At 58.1% G+C, this 12331-nt stretch overlaps 2 protein-coding genes across 2 annotated transcripts; both read left to right on the top strand.

The window, feature by feature from the left end:
• The first annotated feature begins 1072 nt into the window (after positions 1-1072).
• MYPOP (Myb related transcription factor, partner of profilin) lies at positions 1073-4496 on the top strand. The gene is made up of 2 exons (XM_069089064.1): positions 1073-1853; positions 3026-4496. Exons 1-2 carry the CDS (start codon positions 1175-1177, stop codon positions 3646-3648), a joined length of 1302 nt encoding a protein of 433 aa, XP_068945165.1. The 5' UTR covers positions 1073-1174; the 3' UTR covers positions 3649-4496.
• Positions 4497-6453: 1957 nt separating this feature from the next.
• Positions 6454-9809, top strand: IRF2BP1 (interferon regulatory factor 2 binding protein 1). Its single transcript, XM_069089063.1, is given in 2 exon segments — positions 6454-8016; positions 8019-9809. Coding segments are annotated over 2 exon segments (1728 nt in total). The 5' UTR covers positions 6454-6570; the 3' UTR covers positions 8301-9809.
• Positions 9810-12331: the final 2522 nt, after the last annotated feature.

Raw genomic sequence — 12331 nt, 5'->3', positions numbered from 1 at the left:
TCCCCTGGGGTTCTCAGGGTTCTCCAGCCTCCCCCCACTGTTCCCTGACCCCCTGGGGTTCTCAGGATTCTCCAGCCTCCCCCCACTGTTCTCTGGTACCCTGGGTTTTTTAGGGTTCTCCAGCCTCCTCCCAGTGCCCTTCTGTTCCCCTGCTCCATTAGGCTTACTCATTCAATACAATCCAACAGTTACCACGCCAGTACTTGAGGCACCGGGCCAGCCTTTCTTGGGGCTCTCCTCCTTAGGTTTTCCCATGTCTCCCACCTCCCTCCAGGTCTCTTCGAGTTTCTGCCGGAGGTTCCCTTGACTCCATCAACCTCCTGGTCCTGTTCACACCCTGTTCCTCAAGTTACCCCCTTTTCCTTTGCACTTCTCCTCTGTCTCCCAGGTCCCCTGTGCCCTGCTCGCCCCTTGGGGGCAGGCCCTAGGCATCAGATTCTGGACCCCTCTCCCTCCCTGTCTGGTCTTGAGCTGGGCCTTCCTGTCCCCTGGACCTGTGTAGTGAGGTCCTCTTCACCTCGATGCTTCTACTCATGGCCGGGGAATTGGGGGCCAGAAAGAGACTGAGGAGGTGGCTGGAGACAGGGGAGAGGTCAGACCAGGAAGTGAAGGCAGCCAGATATAGAGAAGGGGGTGGCATGGGGTGGGGAGGCTCCAGACAGGTCAGAACTTGGTCAGTGCAGGTCGGGGGAGGGCAGGCTAATGCATCAGCTTCCAGTAGGGAAGGGGGGAGAAGTGGGTTTTCCTAGCTTTCTCTCCCATCCTCTTCAGGCTCCCCCCAGTCTCCTGGAGGAGGAGAGGGCTGAAGTGAGGGGAAACAGTCAAATGAGAGGGATAGCAGCACGTGGGAAGGGGAGGCAAAATTGTGGGGTCAGATTGGGATCTGATCTCCAGATACACTTCAGGGGTGGGCATGGTTGAACAAGGGAAGGTGGGTGGACCATGGTGGGGGGCATGGGTGTGTAGGAGGAGGTGATGATCCAGTGGGAGTGGGAGGAAACAGCCAGCTGGGGCTAGAGAGAACCAGGCAGGGGAAGACAGCTCATGGAATGAGGTGGAGAGATGCAGAAGGGGCCAGTGGGACACATGATGGAGAGGGGATGATTGGATGGCAGTGGTCTAGAGAGGAGGGGGAGAGAGGTAGACACACCTGAGAGAAGGTGCTGTTGGGCTGATGATAAGGGGAGGGCCTCACTGGACGTTGGGCAGAAGGAGCGCTTCCTTCTCTTGGGGGCTGAAGAGGCTCCTGCTGGGTCCTAGGGGATGGAAGCAGCCTCTCCCCCCCCCCCCGAGTCACTCCCACTCTGTGTCTGCTTCCCTCACAGCCCCCAATGCAGGAAAAGGCCCCGGACCGGGTGTGGGCACCAAACGCAGCATGGCGGGGGAGGTGGAGGAGATCACCCGTCTCCGAAAGCCGCGCTTCTCCTATGAGGAGAACCAGATCCTGATCCAGGAGGTGCGGGCCAACTACTCGCAGCTGTACGGCACCCAGAGCCGCCGGGTCACGGTGGCCGAGCGCAGGCGGGTGTGGGAGGGCATCGCCGCCAAAATCAACGGCATCACCAGCTGGAAGCGCACGGGCCAGGAGGTGCAGAAACGGTGGAATGATTTCAAGCGGAGGACCAAGGAGAAGCTGGCCAGGGTGCCCCACTCCACACAGGGCGGCGGGGTCGGGCCCGGAGCCTCAGAGGAAGCCTTTTCTGCAGAGGAGGAGACCATCTTTGCCATCCTGGGGCCCGGTGTGCTGGGGGGGTCCGAGCTGCACACTGCAGCCTCGGCCTCCTTCCACCCACCTCCCCCGACAGGCCCCTTCCCTCAGCGCTACCTGCTGGGGGGAGAGCAAGGGCCGGCTGGTGAGTGGGGGTGCGGCAGAGACGGGGAAGGGCACAGCTTCATCACTGTCACCCTGTCAAGGTTTGGGATGGGGGGAATGCTAGCTCTTCATCTGCCCCTGAGCTAGGCTATCACACAGGGTCACACAGCTGGGAAGCCATGGAGACAGGATTGGAACTCAGGTTTTCCAAGCACAGAGCTTGAGAGGACCTTAGGATACAGTGTTCAAATCTCAGCCAGCTACTTACTTATTCCTGTGTTATTCTTTGTGTCACTGAGATGAAGGGCAGCTGGTGGCACAGTGGCCTGCAGTTAGGAGGACCCGAGTTCCGATCCAGCCTTAGACTAGCTGTGTGACCCTGGGTCAGTCACTGTTTGCCTCATTTCCCTCATCTGTAAAATGAAATGGCAAATCACTCCAGTACCTTTGCCAAGAAAACCCCAAAGAGTCAGACATGACCAAGCATCACCAGCACCACTTGGATGAGTCCCTTCCCCTCTCCATGGCTTGTTTTTTCCTAAAATCAGGGGGTGGGCTCCAATCTCTAGGGTGCCTCCCCACTCTGAATCCTCTGAATATCAGAAGAGCTTCAGATCAGTGGTTGTCAGGGCAGGGAGGCATCTTAAGGGTTCTCTAGCCTCCCACAGGAGAGATTCTTGTAGTCTTAGGATTTTAGGACTCTGGCCCTTCAGAGCAGGAAGGGCCTTTGGGGGACCATCCACTCCAGCCTCCCCTGTGTTCACTTGAGTCAACTAAAACCCAGAGAGGGGAGGAAATTTGCTCAAAGTAACAGTGACTCGGGGCCCCCAGCAGGCCTAGTGTTTGGGATCTGAGGGCACTGAGCCAAGGCAGGATAGCCAGGTTGCTATGCCAAATTGTGTGTCCTTTGCCCTGGACGGAGAGCCAAGCCCTCCATGGGCACATGTAGCCAGGCCGCACAATTGCCCTAAATTTGGGGGCCATACCTCCAGCAGCTAGAGCGAGTGGGCACCTTTGGCTCCCCCGTGCTGACATTGAAAGGTGGGAGCCTAGTGCTGGGGCCTCCCCTCATTCTGTCCCCTCTCTCCAAAGCCAGAGGGGGCCTCAGACTCAATGCAGCCTCCTCATCTTCAGAAAAGGCTTGCCCCAGGTCATGCTCCAATTCCTCAGCTCAATTGAGGGCCCATGGTTCACACAACTCTCTTTCTGCAGAAACCTCCGTCCGGAGCAAGGCCTGCAGCAGCCCTGAGCCATCGGCCCGCCCCCCCTGCTACCCTTTGGATGGCATCCTCCTTCGTCCCAAAGAGCGGGATTCCCCACCCCTGCCTCCTGCCCCGGCCCCAGACCAGGCAGCCCTGCAGATTGTCCAGCTCCCGCGTCTAGCGCCATCACCACCTCCACGTCCCCCATGTCCAGGCCCCTCTCCTTCCAGCCTCCCACAACCACCTCCCCTGCCACCCACCCTAGACCCTTCGCTGGACTTCCTCCGTGCCCAGCGGGAGACCGCGGAGGCAATCCGTGAATTGGAAGGCACTTTGCGCCAGGGACTGGCTAAGCTGAGTGATGTCCTCAGCGCCCTCCTGCCTCTCTTGGCAGGCCCAGAGCCACCCGTGCCCCTGCCTGCTGCCGGGCTGGCCCCGGCCCACCCCAAGGTGGAGACCTCACCTGAGCCTGCGGCATTAGCCATCGAGGAGGGAGAGGAGGCAGCCATAGTGGGGACCCCCCCAGGGGAGGAGGGAGGTACCCGGCCTCCTCTACCCAGAGATTCACCTCCAGTGAAGAGGAGGAAAGGTTTCCCAACACGAAAACGGAGAGGAAGGTGGAAGAACATGTGATTGCTCTGGCAGGGATGTCCTGTTGCCCACTCTGGTCTCCCGCCACCCTCTGTCCTGCTTGGCCCACTTTGAGGGGGAGGGAGAGATTCAGCACTGCTTGTAACCGATTCCACTGGGCTCTGGTCCCTTCAGCTGCTCCCTCCTGTTGCTCTCTGTCCCCACCACCCCCTCTGGGGCTGTGCCACCCACAATCCCTGTCTAGTGCCTGATTTTCTTTAGCGTTAGTCCCAAGTTTCATAGAATTTGGAGACGGAGGGGACTTTGGAGTCCCCATAGCCTAGCTCCTTCATTTTAGAGAGGAGGAATGAAGCCCAGAGAGATGGAGAGACTTACCCAAGATCCCCATAGCATCAGTGACAGGGCTAGATTAAGAACTAAACCAGTAGACCCCAGATGCAGGGTTCTTTCCCACAATTCCATGCTGCCTCCTCCCAGTCAGACACATACCCAGCCTCCCCAAATATCACAGCCTTAGGATTATCCCTATCTTGGACGTGCAAAGCCCTCACTTTAACTTTATTATTGTTCTGTGGGAGGTGGGGTTAGAGGGTCTGTGACCCTCTTATCCACCAGGGGGAACTCCCACCCAATCCTCCCAGCTCGTGAGGGCCTCCTCTCTTGGCCCAGAAGCTAGGCTCAGGGTTCCACCACTGTGCCTAGACAGCATCTGAACCCCAGGTTCAGAAGCCACGGGCAAGACATGGGGACATCAGGAGCTCCCTGCCTCTCCTCTCACACCAGAGGGGCTAAGTCCTCCTGCAGGCCTCAGGCCTTCCCACTACCACTCCGTGCCCACCTTCCTACCCCCCACAAGAACAAGATATCAATAAACTATTTTTTAATATGAAGCCTGTGTCAGGTCTCAGAGGCCTTGTAGTGACAATACCAGATTTCCAATGGCCACGCTGTTTGCAAAGGATCTTTCAGACATATTTTGAGCTGTCCAGCATTCATGAGGGGAGTCACATGTAGCCCTCCTCAGGTACACTTTTTATAGACCGCCGAACGGGAGTCTACAGGGGGTTGGCTATTGGCTAGAATGGGCAGGAGCAGGCAGCATCTGAACCCACGTCCACGCGGGTTCCAGGCAGTAATCACATCCTGGTGCTGCTGGGACAAGCTAGTTACAACGCGTTATTTACAGATCTGGGCACCTGGGACCACTGCCTAGTCCGACTGCTTCATCTGCTAGATCGGGACAAGGGGTCTATGTTTTCTTCCTGCCCTTGGAAGGAGGAAAGGGGAGTCGGATATCGAGTCACCCGCATCTTACAGAAGAGGAGACTCGGGACAGCTTAGGGAGTCTATGCCAAGCGCTTTGCAGACACTAGCTCGTTTGACCAAGGACACACGGGGGAGAAGAGCCAGGGTTCAAGTCCAACGCTCTCCCCAGGGTATGGATGCAGATGGTAGACAGACTCCCAGGTCTCCGGCCTCCCTCCTCTCCCGAGGGCGGACTAGAGGAGAGACGGGGGCCTCGCTTCCCCAGTCTGGAGCCCAGGGCTTAATCAGCACTCGAGGGGGAAAAGCGGAACTGGAGAGAACAGAATTGTGGGTAGGAGGCAGGTTGGGGGGGACAGGAAATTCACCACCTTCCCCCCAAACCACGGAGCATTCTGGGAATTGTAGTGAGCTTGTCGGGGAGGGCCTGTAGTTGAGAAAGTTAACCCGTTAGGGCCTGGGGAAAAGTGGAAAAAGTTTCTCACCCCAGGATCCCATAATTTTGAAGTGGAGGGGGAGGGAGGGACCAAGCACCGACCTGGTGCTCCCCCAGCCCGTGGACCCAAAGGATGATAGAAAGGCAGGACTGGAGAGGACATGTTTCAAATACTGCCTCTGCGTGACCTTAGGCCGGCACATATCCTCCCTGGGCCTCCGTTTCCCCATCGGTAAAATGAGGGAGTTAGGCGATCTCCGAGGTCCCTTCCCGCTGCAGCTCTCAGCTTCTGAGGTCAGCCTCTAGCCCATTCCAGCCCTTCACTGTACAGAGGGGGACACGGAGGCTGAGCGGGGAGGTCACTTGCTCCCGGGATGCAGCCCAGCCTTCCTCCCTAGAGTCCGGCCTCCTTTCCCAGACACTATGCCCTGGTGCTTGCCTCCAGGGTCGGGAGGGATTGATTCACGGTTGGGTTGATTCATGCCCCTTCTTCAGTCTGGGCTCCCCTTCTGGAAAACGAAGGGGGCTGGCTTCCACGAGAGCCAAGGGGCTTTCATCTCAATCCTAGCACCGCTGACTCCATCCCCCACCCCCTCCCCTGGTTCGTTCTTATGGTCTGCGTCTTCTGTTCTACCATTCAGTGCTTCTTCTGGGGTCACGCGCCGGCAGCTAGGACTGTCCTCCCACCTCCCCCAGGCCTAGCGGGCATCCCAGCGGCCAGAGTGGCTAGCAGAGAGCGAAGGCTAAGCTGCCCTGCCTCGCTCTGCGCTGCCCTGCCCCGCTCTGCGATGCCCTGCTTCGCTCTGCGTCGCGCTCCCTCCGCCCATCCCCGGCTGGCCCTCGGAAGAGACTACATCCCCCAGAAGGCTTTGCCCGCGTGCGTTATGTAAGTTTCCCTGCGAGGCGGCTGCTGGGCCAGAGGAAGGCGGGCAGCCGCGGCAGCGGAGAGAGCGGATTGCGACGGCCACGGCGGGCAGGGGCGGTGCCGTGGCGAGGCCCAGGCCAGGCACGGGAAGCTGCGCGCGCGGGGCCCACGCCAGCGTGGCCCGGAGCCGCCGAGCCCGCCCGCGGAGGGGAGCGGAGCGCGGCGGGGCGGGGCGGGCCCTCCGGCCGGACGTCGAGCCCAGGAGCGCCCCCTCCTCGGAGCTGCGCAGCTCTGCGCGAGGGAGGGAAGGCGGGACCGCGGGGCGGCCGGCCGCGGAAGGGCCGGAGCCCAGCCCCCGGCGTCCAGGCCCCGCCGGCCTTCGGCTTGAGCCCCGGGCGCCATGGCGTCCGTGCAAGCGTCGCGGCGCCAGTGGTGCTACCTGTGCGATCTGCCCAAGATGCCGTGGGCCATGGTGTGGGACTTCAGTGAGGCCGTATGCCGGGGGTGCGTGAACTTCGAGGGCGCCGACCGCATCGAGCTGCTCATCGAGGCGGCCAGACAACTCAAGCGGAGCCACTCTCTGCCCGAGGGCCGCTCCCCGGGGCCCCCCGCGCTCAAGCCCCCCTCCACCGCCGGCAAGGAGGCCGTGGGGGCCCAGCCCCCAGACCGCTATGACCGGGCGTCTTCCTCCTCGTCCTCCTCGTCCTCGTCTTCCATCGCCACCGCTGCAGTCTCCGGCCAGACCTCCCGCATGCCCCTGGCCCCGACCACCCTGGACTTTGGGATGGGGGCCCGGCTGGCCAATGGGGAAGCAGATGGGGCCCGGAGGGCTCTGCTGGGGGCCATGCCTGGTCTGGTGTCGCCTGGGCTGCTAGCAGCTGCCGTGTCGGGGCTGGGCAGCCGGGGGATGGCCCTGGGGGCGCGCCCGGGCTTCGGGCCCGATTTTGAGAAGGAGAAGGCAGTGGCCGGGGTTGGTGCCGGGGTCGTTGTGGGCAGCCAGCCCCCGAGGGCGGCAGACTGCCTGGCAGAGCTGAATGAGGCCATGCGGGGCCGAGCTGAGGAATGGCACGGGCGGCCCAAGGCCGTGCGGGACCAGCTGCTGGCGCTTTCGGCCTGTGCCCCCTTCAATGTGCGCTTCAAGAAGGACCACGGGCTGGTGGGGCGAGTGTTTGCCTTTGATGCTACTGCCCGCCCCCCAGGCTATGAGTTCGAGCTAAAGCTCTTTACCGAGTACCCCTGTGGCTCTGGGAACGTCTATGCCGGTGTCCTGGCGGTGGCCCGCCAGATGTTCCACGATGCCCTCCGGGAGCCGGGCAAAGCTCTGGCCTCGTCTGGCTTCAAGTACCTGGAATATGAGAAACGGCATGGCTCTGGGGAGTGGAGGCAGCTGGCCGAGCTCCTCACCGATGGGGTGCGCACCTTTCGGGAGCCCGCCCCTGCCGAGGCCCTGCCACTGCAGTCCCCCGATGGTGCCTCTGCTCGCCCAGCACGGACCCCCGGCCCGGTCCCCAGGAGGCGCAAAGCCTCACCAGAGCCGGAGGGGGAGGCAGCTGGGAAGCTGACGAGTGAGGAACATCAGCAGCAGCAGCAGCAGCAACGCCACTGGGGAGCAGCCCCCTATGCGGGTGAGCCCACAGTAGCGGCAGCTGGGGCGCCTTCCCCCATCGCAGCCCTGAAGACAGTGGCTGAGGGGCTTGGGCAGTCGCCCAAGGAGGGAGGCGGGGGCGGCCCTGGGAGGGCCGGAGGAGCCAGCCCGGCGGGCTCATCCCCAGCTGCTCCTCAGAGGCTGGTAGCCCGCAACGGAGAGGCAGAGGGAGAGGCTGGGAGCGGTGGAGGGGTTGGGCAGCTAGTGGGGCCAGTGGGACCGGGGCTCCCCTGTGCTGCACTCTGTGCCGGGAAAGGCTGGAGGACACCCACTTTGTCCAGTGTCCTTCAGTGCCAGGCCACAAATTTTGCTTCCCATGTTCAAGGGAGTTTATCAAGACCATGGGCCCTGCTGGTGAGGTCTACTGTCCCAGTGGGGACAAGTGCCCACTAGTGGGGTCCAGCGTGCCCTGGGCCTTCATGCAGGGTGAGATTGCCACCATCCTGGCAGGAGACATCAAGGTGAAGAAGGAGCGGGATCCCTAAGCTTGGCTCTCCCTCCTTCCCCACGTCCCTTCCTAGGCCCCAGGTTTCTGGGATCCTGGACCCTGCAGCTAAATTATTCCCTCTGAGCAGCCCCTGCCCCTACACCCTTCCCTTACCTCCAGACTGAGCTTTCCTAGAGCCAATTCTGGGGTAAAACAGCCTCAAGAACACCCCCCCTCCCAGAGCTCTTAGCTGAGCCCTGCCAAACTCCTGGTTCCCAGCCCCCAGACTGAGCTTTCCCAGAACAGCCACCCCAGATTTGGGGGGGGAATATGGGGCTAGAGCACCCCCAAAGTCCAGAGCTGGAGACCCAGGTGTCTGGGTTCTTGCCCTCGGACAAAACTCTGGAAATGCTGCCCCCGATTTCCAGTGAGAGATGGAGCAAGGACATTTCCAGAGCCCTCAGAACTGGCCCTTTGACATCTAGACCCAATCTCCTTCACACTGAGCTCCTTTGCAGTGGAGGGGGGAAGAGACAGGCTCAAGAACTGTTCCAAAGCTCAGAGCTGAGGGACCTGGCCCCTGGATTTCATGGGGCCCTAAAGCCCAAAGTGGGGCCCAGAGTTTTGGGGGCCCCTCCCCTTAAAAAAAAAAAAAAAAAAAAGGACTCTGGAACCATTGCCTCCAATTCCAGGGGGAGATCTGGATTTAAAGACATCCCAAAACCCCAGAGCTGGGACTATGGACATGCTGTGGGTCCTTACCATTCATTAGCGCTTCCTGGGAATGGTCACCTCTGGTCCCAGGGGGAGACCAGTTCAAGCACACCTCCAAAGCCTAGCAGCCGGGACACTGGACGATTGAGTCCTGACTCCGTACAGAGCCTCACTAGAACAGCTGACCTCTGAGTCCCACAGGTCCAGGGTGAGTCCCAAAGCTGGGGCACGTGTTTTTGGACAAAACTCTGGAACAGCCAATGCCCTCTCCCTTGGGGTTGGGAGTGTGTGTGTGTGTGTGTGTGTGTGTGTGTGTGTGTGTGTGTGTGTGTGTGATGGTTTCCAGGTCAGCGTTGAAGCCGTCAGTTACTGAGTCCTGCCCTTCCTCAACAGCTTCCTTGGGAGGGGTACACATTCAAGAAAGAATTCTCCATAGGCACCTGGGTCCCCACCCTTCCTCAAGTCTTTCCCCAAATCCAAGGGCAGATGGGGTCGATGCAGGCAGAGCACTTGTCTTCGCTGGTGGGGGCACCCACCCAATCCAGCACCCTAAGAACAGTCAGCTCATGATCTGGGGGGAAAGACATGGATGGAGCCATAGACTTCCCTTGCTGGGGCCCTTGATGCTTTGTGGGGGAGGGGTTGTTTTCAAGCCTGTAACTTCTCCACCCTCACAGGGGGTCTTAGTTAGTCCCCTTCCCCCACTTCTAGTGCTTGGCTTTTCTGCTGCTTGTATGGGGGGGAGGGGGAAAGGGTCCCAACCTGCCCTTTCAGAAAGAACACACCTGGATTAAGAAACTCCTTTTTGGGGGCAGGGATGTCCTCCTTCAATAAAGCAAAATTTTGGGTTTTTTCCCAGTGGTCCTGAGTCCTCTTTGCGTCTGCCTTGTTGGTCTTTCTCAGTTCCATTCCAGGACTTCTCACTCTGGGTCTGAGCCATCTTGCCTCTTGGTCCCAGGAACTCCAGAAGACCACCTAATGCAGAGTCTGCCTCTGACCCCAGCTCCCCAGGTCCTCCTCTCTTGGAGATTTAATCTCCTCATCTTCGAAATCCCAAGGGCCCTCCCAGCCTTAGCATGCCCCATCAAATGCTCTGAAAAAGAGCTGGCCACCTTCGTGGCCCAGGGCCTGTGCCTCCCTTTCTTCAGCTCTGATCTCATCAGTGAAACAAGGGCCTGGCTCCATGCTAGACCTCAGAAGCCCAGAGCTTGAAATCCCAGCGGTGCCCCTGGCTCTCTGGGAACTGAGCACTTTTCCTGTTCTCTCCTGTACAGGGAGGTTTCCCAAGGTAGGGCATGCTTACCTCCAGGCAGTACAAGAAGCTGGCCAGGGGCTTACGGGGAATATTTGGCAAATAGCTATGTCGTCCTATAATTCATTACTTGCCTTCTTAGATACATATGCAAGAAAAGCTCAAATTTACATCCTTTTATGTTTAGTAAGGCAACTGGCTGACTCATCTGTTAAAGAAGTGGACATGGAGTCAGACCTGAGTTCAAATCCAGCCTCAGATGCTTACTAGCTGTGTGACCCTGGGCAAGTCACTTAACCCTGTTTGCCTCAGTTTCCTCATCTGTAAAATGGCAAACCTCTCCAGTATCTTTGCCAAGAAAACCCCATGGACAGTATGGTGCAAAGGGGTCAGGAAGAGTTGGACACAAGTAAACAATAAAATACTCAAGGGATATAGAAAGACTTGCTGAAAGCCAAGGGACATGGAACTAGGAAATATCTGGGCACTCCTGGTCAGGGTGGTTTTGTAAGGTTCCAAGTTTCTAAAATTCTGCCAGTAAATGGGATAACTGGTGGTGCAGTGAATGGAATGCTGGGCCTGGAGTCAGGAAGTCTTGAATTCAAATGCTAACTGTGTACCCCAGGTAAGTCACTTCACCCCTGCTTGCCTCAGTTTACCTCTGTAAAATGGTGGTAATGATAAAAGCACCCATATCCCAGGGTAATTGGGAGGATCAAATGAGATGTGGGCTTAGAGCAGGGTCCATACTTAGTAAGAAGTTTTAGCTTTCCCTCGACCCAGGCCCTCTAGCTTTGCTGTAGCTGGTAAAGGAAGTAGCCCCAGGGCTCTCAGAGGAACTCTGCCCCTTGTTGCCTTACTCTTTTGCCGGGACCGGCATCCTCTATCCATTACTCACTTCTGTGGTGTAGGAGTACTGCCCCATCCAGGGCCCTCTCCTATCCCACCAGCGCCAAACATCTCCACCCCCAGCTTTCCTCTCCTGAGCCCTGCCAGGCCTGTATTCACAGTCACTGGTAGTGATGTCCCACAAGTACCTTAAGGATACGCCTAAAACAAAACTGGCACAAGTCAGGAAGACCTGAATTCAAATCCAGACTCAGACACTTCCTAATAAGCCATGTTAACCTCCTGCCTTGGTTTCCTCAACTGTCAAATAGGGATGATGCCAGCACCTATCACTCAGAGATGTTGGGAGCTTCCAAGGACATGGAGTAATTAAAACACTGCAGACTTGGGGAGGCTTTTGCACCGCGGCCATCTCATTTGATGACCGTTGCTAAACCAGCTCCTGCATTCCCTGAATCTGGTGCCAGTGGCCACTGTTTTTCTAGCAAGCCAAGGCCTCCTCATCAGCTGTTTCCCTTTCATTACCACCTTTTGTTGATCATTTATTATCACTTTTATTAGGGCCGGTCATCCATTCTCGGCAACGGGTCTCACATCTTTTCTCCACTCACACCACAACCACGGTCCTCCAGGGCCTCCTCACATCTTCAGGATGTCACTAGTCACTGCATTTGGTTCTCCCCTCTTCAGCCAGTCAGTCTGCCTCACTGGTACCCAACAGATATGTCTAAAGTTGGACAGGGAGGACCTCAAGAAGCTTCAATGGCTCCTAGATGCCTTTAGCTGAAGAGCAGAATCTGGCATCCAAAGCCCTCCTTGACAGTCTGACTTCCAATGGGCCTCCTGGGCTGATTACAGGATATTCTCCTTTTATTCCTCTATTTAACTCTTCCTTCTGGCCAAAGGGGCTTCCTGGATCTTTTCTGCACAGGATATCCCATCATTTCCAGCCTGCCTGTCTTTGCATAAACTACACACCCCGACCCCCGATGCGGCCTGGAATGCTCTGGTTCTTCCATTTCCTTAAGGCTCCAATCAAATGCACCCTTTCAAAAGACCCCCCCAGATTCCCACCGGTGTCACTGCATGTTTGTCTTGCCTGAAAATTCCTCTAGGTCAGGACCTGCTCATTTCTATTCCCAGTGCCTGTCACATATCAGCTACTTATTAAATGACCTCAGTTTTTCTCTCTCTCCCTCTCCCTCCTCTCTTTCCTCTCTGTCTCTCGTCTCTGCCCCCTTTTCTTTCTCCCTCTCCCTCTCTCCCTCTCTCTC

The sequence above is a fragment of the Petaurus breviceps genome, unplaced genomic scaffold (assembly GCF_028583685.1).
Source record: "Petaurus breviceps papuanus isolate PSGF00001 unplaced genomic scaffold, PetGlider_PUasm1.0 185, whole genome shotgun sequence".
Taxonomy (NCBI): domain Eukaryota; kingdom Metazoa; phylum Chordata; class Mammalia; order Diprotodontia; family Petauridae; genus Petaurus; species Petaurus breviceps.
This window is presented reverse-complemented; position numbering and strand designations above follow the sequence as displayed.